We start from the raw sequence: 19,920 nt of genomic DNA, 5'->3' as shown, positions 1-19,920 counted from the left end.
TGTGCGGGCATCAATTTTTGCTAAAGAGACAAAGTCTTTCATAGTGCATTGGCACTACCGGTGGCTCCAAGTAGCCTATGCAGTGGCCTCCACGGTATGCACTAGCCAGCACCTGGGTTGGTGTACTGGGTACCAACTGACGAGCCCAACCTAGCATACGAGAGCAAAACGCTGGCAACCGGGAATGAGTTAGCTGGAAAATTTATAATGTCCAATAACGGAGCATTTATATTAGTATTATCAATTTACTCATTCGGGACAAATATTTCAGATTCCCTATGGGCATCAATATCTATATCACAAACCACTTAGTCGAGCAGCTTGTCTCCTTTTTCCCAAGTCTTCCCAGCTCAAACTTTGCAACATTTTTGTAATGCTACTCTTTTGTCGGAAATCACCCAGAACAAATCGAGCTGCTTTTCTTTGGATTTTTTCCAGTTCCTGAATCCTGGTATGGGTCCCATACACTGGAACCATACTCTAGTTGGGGTCACACCAGAGACAAATTTGCTCTCTCCTTTACATCCTTACTACAATTCCTAAATACCCTCATAACCATGTGCAGAGATCTGTACCCTTTATTTACAATCATATTTATGTATTTATGTATTACCCCAATGAAGATCTTTCCTTATATTAATACCTAGGTATTTACAATGATCCCCAAAGGGAACTTTCACCCCATCAATGCAGTAATTAAAACTAGAGGAATTTTCATATTTGTGAAACTCACTCTAGTTGCAAATAGAGGATTGTGGTGACTTTAGTAAATTCACAGAGGCTTGCAGACTGAATGGAAAGGCATAATGGTCTATAATGATGTATGTATGTATGTATGTATGTATGTATGTATGTATGTATGTATGTATGTATGTATGTATGTATGTATGTATGTATGTATTGTACCGGGAACGCCGGTACGAGAGAAGTCCGAAGTATGTTTATTGAACTTTGCGCAAGGTGGAAGGTATGCAACCCGCCGAACTCAATGACGTACGCAGCGAGTGACGTGACCTCCTTGAGCACGCTATACGTGACCATATATGGTAATGTCCTAGCTTACCCGCAAAAGTCTATTTTGCGCTAAACTATCGCTATTTCGACACTGCCATCATAAAAACCATTAATATGGACGCAATCTATCAAGATTTCAGGGAAATCCACCGAATACTTTAGGAGATATAAGGGTAGATAATACCCGGGTTCTAGACACTTCCACGCGAACAGGTATAAAAGGAGGACCACCCGACCTACGAATTCAGTATCTGTCGCTCCACCGTCTCTGTGACACGGCTGATGGGAGGAGCATTGCGTGTGCCGAACTTATAGTTGAAAAGTCTTCGAAGTCCAAGTGTTGGAACTTCGTTATTTTCTCAAGGCGTCGTGTTGGGACTTTGCCATATTCTTCGAGTGTCACATTGGACTTTGTTATTTTCTTGAAGTGACATAGGAACTTTGTCATATTCTTCGAGGGTCACATTGGACTTTGTTATTTTCTTGAAGTGACATAGGAACTTTGTCATATTCTTCAAGTGTCACATTGGACTTTGTCTTTTCTTAAAGTGACATAGGAACTTGGTCATATTCTTCGAGTGTCACATTGGACTTTGTCATTTTCTTGAAGTGCCGCGTTGGGACTTGGTTATCCGACGATGATTGAAAGAACTTAGAATTTTCATGAGTGTTGTGTACCACGCTGGAACTTATGTTTCGAACTTATTCGAACTTGTATTTTCGTGAACATAGAAATTTTCCGAACATGTAGGTTGAACTTGTGTCCTACCAACATCAACTTTTGAGTGAACGATATGATTTTGTTTTTCAAGTGCCCCTCGAATTTATGTTCTGTGAAGAATTTTGAAACTTAGGGACGTTCAAACATTACGTTTAATTGTAAAAATATTCAGTACTTTCCAAGTGCTGCATCGGGACTTGTGTTTAGATTCTTATCCTCATTAAAGACTGTGATAACTCAGAATACGCATGTCATGTTCCCAGAAAGCATAGAACTTTCCAGCATTTTGAGTGAATCCATAATTTATGAAATTAGACTTTTTTCAAATATCATTATTCGCTTTGCCTACTGACGGAACAGTTTCAGAGTGTTATTTCATTTATTCAGTTCATTGCCAATGTACCAATGTGTTCTAAATCTTCAGAAACTATGCGTTAAGAACTGTGGTGACTGTAATCTTACAGAACATTCTGATTTACTGTAAGCTTTTCAAAATCATCCTGTTCTCCGAGTGATTATTGCAGGACGTTTTCGATTCAATGTTAAGAGTGTAGTAACAATCATTGAAAGGTTGTATCTGTTTAAACAGTGCCATGAATGTGTAGAGTGCCGTGCAGAAAACTCGCATATGAATCACATCTCAAATTGAACTCTGAACGTGTGCATCCAGAACTTCGAGACATTCCAGAACTTCGGGACATTCCAGAACTTCAAGAAAGTCCAGAACTTCGGGACTTTCTAGAACTTCTCATCCAAGCAGGTGTGGTCCCCGCCCAGGCCGTATCCGGCGCCATCTCAGGACTCGGAGTTGCTAACCAACCACAACACTTCCATGCTGCTGTACGAAGGTGATATCAACTTGCTCTCAATAATCAATAAATTCAGATTATTAAAAAATCTTTAAAATTGATAACTATACACCCCTCTGTACCAACTCCAATGATAAAGCCACTCCCTAGATAGAATCCATGCTCATTAATTTAATATCAAGCGCCTCAAAGATATAAACACTTTTCCGGGTACAGAGAGGGGGTAATATACGTGGCGCCCACCTTTAGGGGCCCGATTTCATTGGAGCTTAACATGAAAGACTTACCTACAGCCCAAGCTATGGTGACTAAATTCAATCAGAATAGGAGTGTTTGCAAATTTCAGTGGAGACTAACTTAACTGAAATATAAGTGCATAATTTAAGTGACTTGGTAGAAGTGATTTGCATTAATGTCAAAGACTTGGTTTAACTAATTGAAACATTGACACTAGGACTTAAGACTTTGAACTTTGACTGAATGCAAGTTTTGAAAGATCTTTAATTGTTTTTTTTTGAGTGCATCAATCATTATTTCTGTACTTGGTACTAGCGTTATATATTTTATTAAAATGGAGGAGATTATGGCAGCGATTGAAGCCCTTAGGCTCAGTATGAAAGTAGCAACTGAAAACTTAGAACGTAGGATCGTTGAGACCAAAGAACAGTTAAATGAATCTAGTTCTAATCTTGAAGAGTCATTGAAAGAACAACTTAATGAGTCTAGTTCTAATCTTGAACATCAACTTAATGAGTCTAGTTCTAATCTTGAACATCAACTTAATGAGTCTAGTTTTAATCTTGAACATCAACTTAATAAATCTAGTTCTAACCTTGAACATCAACTTAGGGAATCCGTAGTTCAAATTAATGCAGAGGTAGATAAGAAGTTTGTAGAAGCGAATGCCACCCTAGAATAAAGACTTACTCAGGCTGGTGCTCGCATTGAACAAAAATTTAAAGAGTCCAACGCTAGGGTAGATGAAAAAATTTCCGAAATGAATGTCCAATTAAAAAATAGCATGGAGGTCATGAAAGAAGAAATTAACACCCAAGTTGTAGCTCTTCTTAAAGATGACTTCAAAGCTGTTCTTCCAATTTCTCAAGAAATTACTAAATAGGTAGAAGACTTAAGAACTCAGTTTAAAGAATCACATTCACAATTATCCTTAGCCCAGGTTAAAATAGCCTCCATTGAGGAGAATCTTAGAGACACGCTTAAAACTGACATTCAAAGAGTAAATAATGAAGTCAGTCTTATAAAGAGTAAACAGGGAGAGTTTGATAAAAAATGTTTTCGTCTCAATTAGATACTACGCACACTCAGGTTATGCGTATATGTCGAGACGTATCTGAACTAAAGAAGGACCTCCAAGATGAAGTTAAGGTGGTAGAAGATACTATTAAACAACAGGTGAAGGATGTTAAAACAGAATTACAGGGACAGATAGAAACCCTTGGTAGTAAGGTCTCTAATTTAGAACTGAAGGATATTCCCTTATTTTCATCTAGTCTATTGAAAACTAACGAAAACACAAACATTACCACTATCATCCGAATGGCCGATGAAAAACCTGCTAAATTCTCTGGGAAGGAGGAATACACCGCTAGGGAATTTTTACTCAACACTGAAGAATATTTCCAAGAGAATAAAATTGGTCCCGATCGACAGCTTCGAGTTGCTTCCAAGTTGCTAGAGGGACGCGCTCTATCATGGTATTCCGCTTTTAAATCTTGCTTTAACACTTATTCTGAGTTCAAAGAAGCTCTACTGAAACGTTTTTGGAATTCAGAGACGCAACATTTAATTAAATTACAGTTATATGCTAAAAAGTATAATACTTCTATAAACACATCGCGTTACTCAGATTATTTCATCGGGCGACTTACGAAGATGCAATTTTTGGACCCACCATTGCCTGAACAAGAGTTGATTGAAGCGATCACGCTACAATTCCCAGCCCAGGTCCAGGAGATTCTGGTAGCTGCTAATATACAATCTCTAGAACAAATGGATGGGATACTTCGTAGATTAGACACAGCCCATGCTCAATCTTTACCTAAAGGGAGTAAGACTAAAGAAATGACTACCAGTCCTGTCGCTATTGTGACACAGGGACGTCCTGACCCGGAAATACCAAAGGAACTACCTACTCGACGAAACACACCTACCCGATATCGACTGTATAAGGGACGGCCGGACCAAGGGAAATGCCGTACCTAAATAGGTCAACGTGGAAGAAGCCAACAGAGGCCCAGCAAGTAGAGGATAGGGTTTCTTATCGAGATGAACTGAATAGATTATGGCGAGATACTCAAGAGTACTTGAAAGAACAGCGGAAAGGTGAGGATCAAGGAGGAGCCGCTTCATTAGAGTATCAGGAATCCGCTGGTAGGAGAAATGAAACGCCCGCCCCGGACCCTAACACAACGGGTGCAAAAAAACCTTCAATGTTCTCTTAGAAAGATTGCCTGAAAACGGAAGGAGGGAAGAGCCGCTCTGCATAACTCAGGTACATTATTGGCACGTAGAGGACTCGGAACTACTCCATGAAAACATGACACCGTCTAGGCCAAGAATCCAATGTAGCCTGCCAGTAATCACCATCAGGGTTAGCAACATTAAAGTTTTGTCGTTGGTAGATTCAGGAGCTCAAGCCTCCCTCATTTCAGCTAGACTATTAGAAGCCATAAAGGAAAGACATGAGGTACTTGTGATGCCTGTTTCCCAACTTAGGATCAAAGGGATTGTTCCAGATAAGTGCATTAAATGTAAATTACAGACTTTTATGGAATTCGTCGTGGGACATGTTCAATTTGAGCATGTCTTTCTAGTAATCTCTCAGATGAAATTTAATGTTATCCTTGGATCTGATTTTCTCATCAAATATGGAGGAGTGATTGATTACATGGCAAACGTCATTACATTCTATAACGTTGACCCTGTAGAATTACAGCTGATCGAAGGAGACGATGGTCGGATACAAGGGATAGATACCCCACAAGAAGAATTCGATGGTAGAAATAGCGATGCTGCGCCAGTCGGAGATGAACAGGGTGATCGCGATGAAGTGGGACCCGTCGAAGATGTACCCTTGATATATGAGATGTACGACGATGGTCCAGACTATGTCAGCTCCATAATCAGAAATTGAGGATCCAGTGGCCAACAAAGACGTTGCGGATTCAGTCAAGGAAATCTTCGAGACTTATTCAATGACAAACCCGGAGAGATCCGAGATTTTAAATATCATCTGGATGTCAAAGATACTTCCACATATAAAAAACGTCCCTATCCTATACCGGAGAAGTATAGAGCCGAAGCGAGAGCACTCATCCAATAGATGGAGCAAGATGGGATAATATCAAAGTGTGTCACATCCTACGTCAACCCTCTGGCTATAGTCCGAAAATCCAACGGTAGTCTACGGGTATGTTTGGATGCTAGGATCTTAAATGAGAGTTTGGTCATGGAGTACGAACACCCACCTTTACTTAGAGACATTATCCGAAAATTTTATGGGAAGAAATACTTCACTCTATTGGATATGACTTCCTCTTACTTTCACATCGTGCTGGACGATGAGAGTAGAGTGTTTACATGCTTAATTTTTTACAACATCACATACGCCTTTAAGCGTATTACATTTGGAATTCGAAATTCAGGAGCCGTATTGATTAGGGCGTTAGAAAATCAACTATCTGAGGAGGTGAAGTCTATAACCACTATTTATGTTGATGACATCCTGATCGCCTCAGAAACATTAGAGCAACATCGAAAAGATGTCCATAAAGTATTGCAAAAACTAGAAGCCAAGAATTTCAAAATAAATGTGAAGAAGAGCCAATTTTTTAAAACAGAAGTTCTGTTCCTTGGCCACGTGATTCGTAGAGATGGCATTAAGCCCAACCCAACTGAATGTATTTTGAACTTTCCAAAGCCGATTCGGATTAAACAGGTCCGACAATTTTTAGGCCTTAGTCAGTTCTTTTCCCAGCATTGCCCAAAGTATACAGAAACGGTAGCTGCGTTGCAACAGTTGTTGCGAAAGAATAATCGATGGAAGTGGACAGAGGATTGCGAACAATCATTCCTAGCCACCAAGGAAATGCTTAGCAATCTTGTTAAATTGTCATATCCGAACTTTGAATGGTCGTTCAACATCGAATGTGATGCTAGTATGATTGGGATTAGGGCAGTACTGTATCAAGTTGACCCAGCTAATCCCAACTCCAGATTCTTCATTTCTTTCATGAGTAGAAAACTCAAGCCTCATGAGAAGGCATACGCCGTGACGAAATTGGAGGTATTAGCAATTGTTTATTCGTTACAGTACCGGCGAAAGATTGTTTTTGGATACCCAGTTTCAGTTTACAACGACCATAAGGCCCTCACGTTTATAATGTCATCAGACCTTACCAGTGAGAGAGTGACCAGGTGGGCGCTGTTCATTCAGCAGTTTAATATTACTGTTGTACACCGGTCTGGAAGAAAAAACACACTTACGCACTTCTTAAGTCGCAATCCCATGGAAGAAATAACGGTCCAGCCCATTGAAGTACTGAATGATGATGATGAGGAATTTCTAAGGAAGCTTCGCTACCTTCCCCAGATGCAAGGAAGGGATAGGAAAACCCATGAACTCATCAGATACTTTAAACGATCTATTCCTGCTGACGAAAATGAATACCCTCGTATCCGTCAACTAGCTAAATCATTTTGCTACTACGGTGGACTCATATGCAAATATGTAGATCGGGAAAAAAATAAGAGTAGGATCTATGCCCCACCTAAATTACGCTCTGCAATAATTTCGCACTGCCATTCTATTACAGGACATGCTGACACAGATAAAGTCACCAGCATTATTCAGGAGAAATTCACTTGGGAATATATGAGATAGGATGTACGCAAGGTCATCAGAACTTGCGATCTATGTCAGAGAATTAAGCCTAACAACCGGCTACTACGAGAGATTCCTAGACCAATCATCCCAGAGCAACCGTGAAAGGTGCTGGCTTTAGACATCTACGGCCCTTTGCCCAAGACAATTCGAGGCAATAGGCACATCGTTGTGGTAGTTGATGTATTCTCAAAATACACGTTGCTTTTGCCTATACAAAGATCCGCCACTGCTAATATCCTAAGGCGACTCAAGAGAAATATTATACCAGAGGTCAGGAAGCCTGAGTTCCTCTTGACTGACCACGGGACTCAGTTTACATCTGACGAGTTTCGAGTAGCATTGGAAGACATGCAAATACGACATATCATGAATTCGATACGACACCCCGAGGCCAACCCTGCCGAGAGGGTAATGCGAGAAATCGCAAAGTTCTGTCGAATCTACTGTGGATCCCAACATTGGAAATGGATAGAGGTAATTCCAATCATGCCGGAAATCTTAAACTCTACGACTCACGAATCAACTCAGGACATTCCACTAGGACTTCATAGAGGCATAACGCCTGACCGACCATGGGACCAATGGTTACATGCTCCCCCTGAGGTGGGCAATAGCCAACAAACTAGGATAGGAAATGCCTTTTACCGGGCAAGTTGGCCGTGCGCGTAGAGGCGCGCGGCTGTGAGCTTGCATCCGGGAGATAGTAGGTTCGAATCCCACTATCGGCAGCCCTGAAGATGGTTTTCCGTGGTTTCCCATTTTCACACCAGGCAAATGCTGGGGCTGTACCTTAATTAAGAACACGGTCGCTTCCTTCCAATTCCTAGGCCTTTACCATCCCATCGTTGCCATAAGACCTATCTGTGTCGGTGCAACGTAAAGCCCCCAGCTCGAGGAAATGCCTTAGGCAATCTAAGACATGCAGCACAGCTTAGGGAGAGAAGACAACGGTGCTTTTAAACAACCATTGCAGGTCGGCGATCTTGTACTCGTTCGCAAACCAGCGGTATCGCATCCTGAAAGAAGAGTCAATGCAAAGTTTTGCCCATTGTTTATAGGACCCTATAAAATTGGAGAAAACCTCACCAATGGCGCGTACAGATTGGATAAACTAGATGGAACCACCGAAGGCATATATAATGCTTCCAGCTTAAAAACATACTTCGAGAAGGAAGCATAAAGAAAATCCTTATCGAATTTTCTTTACCCTGAGAGGAGAGGACATGTACCGGGAACGCCGCTACAAGAGAGAAGTCCGAAGTATGTTTATTGAACTTCGCGCGAGGTGGAAGGTATGCAACCCGCCGAACTCAATGACGTACGCAGCGAGTGACGTGACCTCCTTGAGCACGCTGTACGTGACTATATATGGTAATGTCCTAGCTTACCCGCAAAAGTCTATTTTGCGCTAAACTATCACTATTTCGACACTGCCATCATAAAAACCATTACTATGGACGCAATCTGTCAAGATTTCAGGGAAATCCACCGAATAATTTAAGAGATATAAGGGTAGATAATACTCGGGTTCTAGACACTTCCATGCGAACGGGTATAAAAGGAGGACCACCCGACCTACGAATTCAGTATCTGTCGCTCCACCGTCTCTGCGACACGGGTGACGGGAGTAGCATTGTGTGTGCCGAACTTATAGTTAAAAAGTCTTCGAAATCCAAGTGTTGGAACTTCGTTATTTTCTCAAGGTATCGTGTTGGGACTTTGTCATATTCCTCGAGTGTCACATTGGACTTTGTTATTTTCTTGAAGTGACATAGGAACTTTGTCATATTCTTCGAGGGTCACACTGGACTTTGTTATTTTCTTAAAGTGACATAGGAACTTTGTCATATTCTTCGAGTGTCACATTGAACTTTGTTATTTTCTTAAAGTGACATAGGAAGTTTGACATATTCTTCGAGTGTCACATTGGACTTTATTATTTTCTTAAAGTGCCATGTAGGGACTTTGTCATTTTCTTGAAGTGCCGCGTTGGGACTTGGTTATCCGACGATGATTGAAAGAACTTAGAATTTTCATGAGTGTTGTGTACCACGTTGGAACTTATGTTTCGAACTTATTCGAACTTGTATTTTCGTGAACATAGAAATTTTTCCGAACGTGTAGGTTGAACTTGTGTCCTACCAACATCAACTTTTGAGTGAACGATATGATTTTGTTTTTTCAAGTGCCCCTCGAATTTATGTTCCGTGAAGAATTTTGAAACTTAGGGACGTTCAAACATTACGTTTAATTGTAAAAATATTCAGTACTTTCCAAGTGCTGCATTGGGACTTGTGTTTAGATTCTTATCCTCATTAAAGACTGTGATAACTCAGAATACGCATGTCATGTTCCCAGAAAGCATAGAACTTTCCAGCATTTTGAGTGAATCCATAATTTATGAAATTACTTTTTTTTTCAAATATCATTATTTGCTTTGCCTACTGACGGAACAGTTTCAGAGTGTTATTTCATTTATTCAGTTCATTGCCAATGTGCCAATGTGTTCTAAATCTTCAGAAACTATGCGTTAAGAACTGTGGTGACTGTAATCCTACAGAACATTCTGATTTACTGTAAGCTTTTCAAAATCATCCTGTTCTCCGAGTGATTATTGCAGGACGTTTTTGATTCAATGTTAAGAGTGTAGTAACAATCATTGAAAGGTTGTATCTGTTTAAACAGTGCCATGAATGTGTAGAGTGCCGTGCAGAAAACTCGCATATGAATCACATCTCAAATTGAACTCTGAACGTGTGCATCCAGAACTTCGGAACATTCCAGAACTTCGAGACATTCCAGAACTTCAAGAAAGTCCAGAACTTTGAGACATTCTAGAACTTCTCATCCAAGCAGGCGTGGTCCCCACCCAGGCCGTATCCGGCGCCATCTCAGGACTCGGAGTTGCTAACCAGCCACAACACTTCCATGCTGCTGTACGAAGGTGATATCAACTTGCTTCCAATAATCAATAAATTCAGATTATTAAAAAAATCTTTAAGATTGATAACTATACCCCTCTCTGTACGAACTCCAATGATAAAGCCACTCCCTACATAGAATCCATGCTCATTAATTTAATATCAAGCACCTCAAAGATATGTATGTATGTATGTATGTATGTATGTATGTATGTATGTATGTATGTATGTATGTATGTATGAATGTAATTTCCGAATGTACATGGGCATTTATATGAAAAGTTTCCTCTACAACCCTGGTTCAGCTGGAGATAAAGTCAGCTGGTATGAGAGAGTTTTCTATTTTTTTTCTTCCACTGGTGAGATGAAGGTTTCCTCCAAAAATTCTTTAATTCCATCAACAGCAAAATTAGACAAGTCATAAATTTCATCATAGTAACTCACCCAATTTCTTCACACTCCTTTACATGGTCTTGTTCTTCAGGAGGTTCACTGACAACTACGAAACGGAGTTTCCTACGGTTCTTGTCCTCAGATGTCAGAATATTGGACAATATAGTACGCTGCTTAAAATGCATCCCATAATCCACATAAAATGCTGGAAATAAATAAAAAACTTATTTGGATAAAATGGAGCAAATTAAATTGTACATTAATTATGTACATCACTGTACATTACAAAGGGCAATGAAAAAAGAAATATGGGACAGGAATATTGTATGTTCAACTGAGACAACTATCATACAATGATAGCAAACCTAATGGGCTGTATCATAATTCATAACACAAATTAATATTGTTTCTCTGTCATTCTGTCTAGTATGACTTTTCTATTATCATTAAGCAAGAGGTTAGCATGCGTAATACAAGGTGTGTAAGGTATTTGAGGACATGTAATTTATGAATCTACAATGATGTGTGAATTAATGGTTGTACTTCTATCTTTCCGGAGTATCAGTTTTGACTTACTTATCATACGGCTTTTAGTGCTGGGAGTGTCTGAGGATCTGTTTGGCTCGCCTGGTTCAGGTCTTTCTATTTGACACCCATGGGCGACCTGCATGCCTGTATGTGGGTTGATGATAATGAGGTGAGGAGAGGGTGAAATCTGGTGTTGGCATGTAGCCTATTCCTACTGAATAACACCAAAGGGTCTGCACAAAGCTTTATGTCTCCATCCAATGGACGAATTACCATCAGCAGCTTCATATGCCATAATTCCATATGAAAACTGTGGAGAGGTTTGAAATTGAATCCAGGTTTTTTGACACACAATCTAGTGATTAGAAATTGTATACCACCACCTCTCCTACCCTGGAGGCCAACATTCTAATGGTGAAAATTTTTTGTACAATGGGACTCGAACCGGCTAACCACAGACTTGACGCCTTAACAATCATGGCCACCAGGCGGACTATCAGTGCTGAACTATCAGCTAATGCAAGAGATGAAAAGGTACGCTATGATTGTTGTAATACAAGCAAAGCACTGTGAGGTTGAGATTGCACTGTTTCAGAAAGTCACCAGGTCATTTGTGAACAATTTTCAGAAGGAGTCAGAAGTCTCCATTGGGGATGTGTCACCTGAAGCCAAGCACAAAAGGCACTCACATTGTTCAGACAACACAAGGACACCATAGCTCCTACAGTTGCTGCAGACATTATTGATGAGAGCCCCAAAACATTCACATTTAGGGCTGTCATCCTCATGGCAGATTCCCTATTGACTGATTGAATCTACCAATAAAAATGCTAATATGTTGGCAATGAACAGCAATTAAGCGGGAAATGACAAGCACAAAGGTTGCTTGAACTCTACCTGATTGCCACTGATATCTGGGGACTATACCAGGAACTACAGGCTCATAAGACAACCGCTAGATATTATGAAGGTCAAACTTCTACAGCAGTCTAGCAGAGTGAAGCACAGAAAACCTGAACACCACATAACTGCTACAGCAATCCAGCAATACAGATTGACAACAGTCCGCCAGTTACCTGGCCTGGCTCTCTCTCAACTAGTACAGCAATCCACCAGAGTGAAAAGATTAAGAAGGAGGTCCAGCAAGGCAGTATTCTGGGACCTTTATGTTTTCTTTTTTTTATATATATGATATGCTTAAAGAAATGGAATCACAGATAACACTTTTTGCAGATGTTGTTATACTGTAAAGAGTATTAAAGTTTCAGAGTTGTGAATGACTAAGAAAGAACCTCAACATGTTATGGGATGGCCAGCAGACCATAGTATGATGGTAAATGGGATGAAAAGTCACATTGTAAGTTTTATCAAGTCATTTTAGTTTTAATTACTGTGTTGATAGTGTGATAGAATCACTGTAAGTACTTAGGTGTTAACACAAGGGAAGATTTTCATTGGGCTATTCACATTAACAAGCTCATACATAAAGATTACAGATCTCTTCACAAAGTTACAAGTGTATTTAAGGGTTGTGGTAAGGATGTAAAGGAGAGAGCATATAAGTATCTGGTAAGACCCCAATTAGAGTATTGTTCTAGGGTAGGGGACCCACACCAGAATTACTTGATACGTGAAAGTAGCATGATTTGTTCTGGGTGATTTTTCAACAAAAGAGTGGTGTTACAAAAATGTTGCACATTTTTGGCCGGGAAGACTTGAGAGTAAGGAGATGAGCTGCTTGACTAAGCAGTATGTTCCGAGCTGTCAGTGGGGAGATGGCATGGGATGACATTAGTAAATGAATAAGCTTGAATGGAGCTTTTAAAGGTAGGAAAGATCAAAATATGAAGATAAAATTGGATTTAAAGAGGAAAAATTGGGGTAAATATTCATTTATAGGAAGAGGAATTAGGGATTTGAATAATTTATCAAGTTTGACAAATTTCCAAGTTCATTGAAATTAAGAAAAGACTAGGTAAATAATTGATAGGGAATCAGCCATCTCGGTAAGAGGCCTAAATGCAGATCAATGATGACAGACTGAAATTCAAAATAAAGTAGTTTTCCTTTTCCCAACATGACTATACATTAATCTAAAACTTTTCTACTGGTATGGAAGAAAAATGAAAATAACTTACTTCTTCGATAATTAAAGTTCATGTGAAGATCACTATTTAAAGGAGCACTCATAGTCTCCATTTCTTCGCCATCATAACCTAGAAAGCTATATTCTATATACAGCTGAGTGACATCTGAGTTCCTCATGAAGGCAGTGTTGTGTGCCAGTGTGAGGGAATGAATAACTATCTCAATGCTGTCCGGTATGCTCTGCCAAAGAGAAATTTTAAACTAAAGCAAACATTTAACAGAGATGAAATACATCTACGATTCAAGTTAAGAATACAATAAATTGTTATTTGAGAAGAAGGCATATAATTATTACACAGTATTAGTACTGTACTTTCTGATGCTGAAAAGAGGACAACATTCAATTATAGGCATCACACAGAATTTGTATCATGTGAGAATTCCTTCGATGTAAAACTGAATGACATTCACCTAGAACATATCATACACAGGTGCCCCTAAGAGGGGCTGCCATTACTTCTAGATTTCACTGGTAATCTGTTGTTTTCTAATAATCGGTTGTGGATTCATTCCATTAATCTTCCGACACTCCAATATACGACGGCTGTACATAAAGTAGTGGCAATGTTGATAGAACGCAATATTTAGTGAACTAACAAGTACTGTTGCATTACATTTCTTCAGTATAGTCACCCGCAAAGTCTATTACCTTCTGCCAAACATCAGGAAGACAGTTGGGACCACTGGTAGGGGGTTCTCTGTTGATGGTGCGCTCTATTCTGTGGAGTACAGATGCCATGTCAAGAAATCTGCAGCCTTGGAGTGGCTCCTTCAACTTCAAAAACACGTTGAAGCAACAAGAACTCATGTATAGTGAGTATGCTGGGTGTTCCAAGACCTCCCAATGCCACAGTGGCAATAAGAGCTTGACATTGTTTGTGACATGACGTGTTTTTTTAATTTTTTAATTTTAGAATTTGCTTTATGTTGCACCGACACATGGCAACGTGTGTTTGTCATGCAACACTCTAGGGCGATCGTCTTGCAATAATTGTCTATGTTTGTGCCACATAGCTGGACGCAGATGCCACTCCAGAAATTGCCAATAGCAGCCACTGTTGACGGTTTGTCCCTCAGACACAGCATGCATAAGAATAACACCACTGTAGTCATATGCCACAATCAGCATAAGCTTCACCCGACTGGGTTCCTGTTGAAATTTCTGTGGATATGGTGAACCTGGATCATGCCATTAATTTAACTGACGTTTAATTCAGGCTCATAGGCTCGTGCCCACCTCTCATCAATGGAAACAATACGCTGCAGAAATACGTCTCCTTCGTTGCGGTATCTGTCCAGGTGGATGCTAGCCAATACATACTGGTCTCATTTCTGTACACGGATTATGAACTTCATGTTGTTGGTCCGTACTGAACTGAGATTACATATAAATTATAAACAGAAAAGTTTTCCATCTATTCAATACATAGTTATAAATTACAATGCATGTATTTACATTACATGGGACTAGTTTCAACCCTACTCAGGGTCATCATCAGCCATATTTAAACAATGCACAATATTTGATGAAATTCTAAAACATGTTTCTAAACAGTAAGAACATTGTGAATATATAATTAACACTGCGATGTGTGGTTGAATTAGGCGAAGTGCTATGGTGCTCAAAATGTTGCAAATGAAAGTGAAAAATATATAATACAAAGTACACTAAACACGTTAAAAAGTCTGGGTATAAAAGTACAAATGAGATGTTCTATGTTGTAGATCAAATTGAGTAAAATTTAGATACATGGTGTTTTAGATAGAACTCAAAAGGTCCTGGTAATATATTATGGTTGTGGACTGAGTGCTATGGTACTAAGACTGGACAATATAAAGTGACACATATAATAAAATTATATAAAGTATGTACAAATGTTTGAGATCCTCTCTAGAAGAATCTGTGAGGAGTTGATTATACACTGTATCAGCTTAAGCAGAACATTTGATAGTTGGTGTATTATGTAACCAAGCTATGTTGATATGGCTGCATGGTTGATTGTTGGAACTGTGCAGACTGAATATGAAGTTTTAAAATTATTCTGGAGTTGTAAGTAGACACTGCACACGGTGATATAAATGGGTGGAACTCTCAGTTCATAGCTGAACCAATGGGACCTACTAAATTAAGAGAGCCAGTAAAAAACGCAGCCTGCCTCATGGTGTAGGGGTAGCATGCCTGCCCCTTACCCAGAGGCCCCGGGTTCGATTCCCGGCCAGATCAGGGATTTTTACCTGGACCTGAGGGCTGGTTCGAGGTCCACTCAGCCTACGTGATTAGAATTGAGGAGCTATCTGACAGTGAGATAGCGGCCCCGGTCTCGAAAGCCAAGAATAACGGCCGAGATGATTCGTCGTGCTGACCACACGACACCTCATAATCTGCAGCCCTTCGGTCTGAGCGGCAGTCGCTTAACCCTTTGTATTAAGTTTTGTTTTCTCTTCTAGCTAGGACACATCTCCCTCTCGCTATCTCACTCTCTCTTTCTCTCTTTCACTCTTCCCTTCACTGCTCTTGCATTCCACCCTGCTTGGCTGAACGGCTGTAGTCTACCTGCTTGACCTTCACTAGCTCGTTAATTACGGTACCCCACTGGACACTGACCTTGTCCCAACCCTCTGTACAAACTCCGTACTTACAGTAACTTCCTTCTTAGTAATAACTAACAGCTGACTTTAACCTTTTCCTGTAAAGAGTCAGAATAGGTCTAGAAGATGATTATGTAACATACCAACCTCTTTCAGAGACGAGAAGGGGCATCAAAGATTGCACGAGTAGATTGCAGAAGCATGCGGAAGGGAAACGTATATTAGAAATTTTTTATACTAATATTAGAAGTATAAGGAAAAATAAGAACATTTTAGACGTTGTTTTGGAAGCATATGATCATAGGTTTGATGTCGTAATTTTAACAGAAAGTTGGTCACTGAGTAATGTGAATATATGTAACCATGCCTTGTATAAATCTTATTACAATGAGGGTTCAGTTAACAAATGTGATGGTGTTGTATTAATGGTAAAAAATGGTTTGGAGCACGAAATGGAAATTATTGAGTATGAAGACTTTAAATTTCTCAGAGTAGTAATTAACTATGACAACAAGAAAGTAGCTATTACAGGAGTATATCGGTCACATGAATATCACAAACAGCGGTTTCTCAGTGCGTTAGATCATTATATCCAAGATAGATGCCATGTTGAAACCGAGCTGATAATAGGGGACACAAATATAGACCTTTTAAATGAACATGACTCTGACGAATATCTCAACATGGTACAAGAAAGTAATTTTCAGTCCTTAATAAACAATCCTACTAGAGTATCTGGTACAAGTAAATCCTGTATTGATCATGCTTTGATTAAAAGTAGGTTGAGAAATGACGACATTCTGTCTATCATCTCTCAAAGTAAAATTTCAGATCATTATCCTATAATAGTAAGTCTCGACATTCAAAATGCCTCGGTCCCTAATAATATACCAAATTTTCGATGTAATTGTTTTAAAATAGATCATTTTGAGCTTAAAAATCATTTAAGTAAAATACATTGGGGAGACATCTTAAACAGCAGTGATTTAGATATCAAACTTGATAAATTCGTGAATACAATTAAAAGCTGCATGAGCCTGTCCACTGTTAAATTGAAATCAAAGGAAGTCAAAAGAACAGAATGTATTTCTTACGGTTTGGTAAAATTTATTCACACAAGAGACCGACTTTATCAACAATATTTAAAAAATAAGGATAACTTGGAAATTAAAGAACAGTACAGAAAATATAGGAACAAACTAAATAATCTAATTATGAAAACGAAAACTGAGCACTATAGGAATCTGATCAATCGCAATTCAAATAACCGGGGTAAGGTCTGGAGCATAGTCAATGAAATAACACAAAGGTCAGTTATAAAAGAAGAAATCAAGGAAATCAGATATAAAGGTGAAATCTGGAAAGATGACATAAATATTTCTAATAAATTTTACAATTATTTCATTAACGAAACCACTGAGAAAGCAAAGCATCACAGACAGATTTCCGACTCCACATTAAATATCGCTCGCAACCCTCATACTTGCTTCCTTGCACCGGTAATAGAATACGATCTCAAGAGATGTCTGAGTGAAGTACATGAAAACAAAGCTGTAGGAATAGACAATATTTCGGCTCGAATTATTAAAGAAAATATAGAGTCACTAAAGGAACCGTTGCTGAATATTATCAATGATTCCTTCACCTTAGGTTACTTTCCAAAACAGCTTAAAACAACAATAGTAAAACCTCTTCACAAGTCTGGATATATTTATGACATTAGAAATTACAGACCGATTTCGATAACTACAACAATATCAAAAATATTCGAGAAATGCTTAAAGAACAATATTTACAAATTTTTATAAAAACACCAAATACTTTCTCCCAGACAGTTTGGATTCATTAAAAATCTCGGAACGACTGATGCTATATCCGCCTTAACAAAGAGAATATACGAAAATCTTAATTCTTCTCTGCTCTCCACGGGGATATTTCTCGACCTTGAAAAGGCATTCGATAGTGTGTCACATCGCTTGCTCCTCCAGAAATTGGAAAAATACGGCTTTAGGGGCAATGTGCTGGATTTGCTTGAGAGTTACTTGACAGATCGAGTACAGTATGTCAAAATTAATCAACATATAAGCACACCGATGAGGATAATAAAGGGTGTCCCACAAGGCATAGTATTAGGTCCTTTATTGTTTATTCTATTTATTAATGATCTAGAGAAAACAATACCAAATGCCGAACATACGCACATCGTAACATATGCAGATGATACAGTCATTTATGTTGAGGGTGATAGCTGGAATCTCGTCAGACAGAGAGCAACTCGAGCACTGCTTAAAGTTAAAGCATGGTTAGATAATAATGAATTATTTCTAAACATTAAAAAAACAAAATTTATGAATTTTTCTGTAACAGATAGACTAAACGATTTTAATGAATTAATTGTACACAACATGAACTGTAAATTTAATTGTAACTGCTAAAAAATTTATAAATTATTAATTGATTCGAACATGAAATGGAAAAGTCACAGTACCGATTTAAGAAAGAAAATCAGAAGAACTGTTTATATATTTCACAATTTAAAATACATATCCAGTATGAAATTGTTAAGAGAGGTTTATTACACTTTAGTTCAGTCTATTCTTAGCTACGGAATTTTCGCATGGGGAGGAGCCTACAAAAATGTAATCAATAAAATACAGGTTGTTCAAAACCTTATATTACGAATAATGTATCAGAAAGGAAGATTATACCCAAGTAGTCAATTATATGCTGAAGCAAATATATTTAATGTAAAACAGCTCTATGCCCTTGAAATATACAAATATATTAACAAAAACAAAAATATAATTGATAACATTAAACATGAATATTCAACACGCAGTAAGATGTACCACCGTTGTATGTTATACAAACCCAAACTTAGCATAACAAAGCGCAATTTCTTGTACTTCATTCCAAAATTCTTTAATGCCCTTCCCGGTTCTTTACAAACTACTTCATTAGGTCAGAAAATGAGTCTGAAGTGTCTTAAATCCTTTGTTAGGGATAATAAAACTGTTATGGAAGAAATAACTAAATGAGAATATCACGTCACCATATCCAATTTCTATTCAATGCTCCACCATGTGCTGTTGATCATATCCGTCATTCACTCATACCCATACTCGTACTTCAGGCATCACTTTAATATATATTGCTCTCTATATAATTAATATTCTAAATTACCACATACAAGGTTTCACCTTACGTGGTATTTTACTGATATCTAGTCGACTCTGTTGAGGTTGGTGTGATTTTGTATAATAATAATAATAATAATAATTTATTTAATATGTGCAAGAGATAGTTACAAGTTCAATTTATTTTAAGTATTAATATGTTAATAATAATACTACTACTTATGTAATATATGTGGTTTAGTTACAAGATTAATATTTCTCAAGTAATAATGTTATTAAAAGAGTTATGTATATATAAAACATAGTCCTGTAAATATGTAAACGACATGATGAATGAATAAATACTACTACTACTACTGCTACTACTACTAGTGATAGGCTGAAAAATAAATACAATTTTCTAATTGGCCAGATTCAAAAGCTGGTGGGATGAGAAGGAAGTGTTGCATACCCTGAAAGAACAAAATAAATGAACATTAATTTATTTGAGAAAACATAAGAACACAAAACTTCTTTAAATCACTAGTTCTTTCACCGTGCACCAGAGTGCATGACCAGAGTTTTTGTAAGGACATATATCGAGAACAGTCCAGATTACTTGCTGTACACCGAAACAAAACAAATAAATCCATTCAGTTTAGGAAACTTTAAAATAGCACAATACTCTGTTATTTATGAGTGACATTTTCCGATTAATGTCCCAACTTCATACACTAGCTGTTTCAAGATTTGTATGAGAGAGCATTCCTTAAGC

General features: G+C 38.4%; 1 protein-coding gene across 1 annotated transcript in view; it reads right to left on the bottom strand.

The window, feature by feature from the left end:
• The window catches only part of LOC136874430 (X-linked retinitis pigmentosa GTPase regulator-interacting protein 1), a 1,071,624-nt gene that overhangs the window by 25,516 nt on the left and 1,026,188 nt on the right, over positions 1-19,920 (bottom strand). Inside the window, exons 24-25 of the mRNA XM_067148064.2 lie at positions 13,431-13,620; positions 10,816-10,969 (exon numbers count right to left, since the gene is read on the bottom strand). Of these exons, the coding sequence (XP_067004165.2) occupies positions 10,816-10,969; positions 13,431-13,620 (344 nt within the window). The remainder of the gene's footprint in view (positions 1-10,815; positions 10,970-13,430; positions 13,621-19,920) is intronic.

Source organism: Anabrus simplex, chromosome 5, assembly GCF_040414725.1.
Source record: "Anabrus simplex isolate iqAnaSimp1 chromosome 5, ASM4041472v1, whole genome shotgun sequence".
In the NCBI taxonomy this organism is placed as follows: Eukaryota; Metazoa; Arthropoda; class Insecta; order Orthoptera; family Tettigoniidae; genus Anabrus; species Anabrus simplex.
The sequence above is the reverse complement of the archived record's forward strand: the minus strand, read 5'-3'. Positions and strand labels throughout refer to the sequence as shown.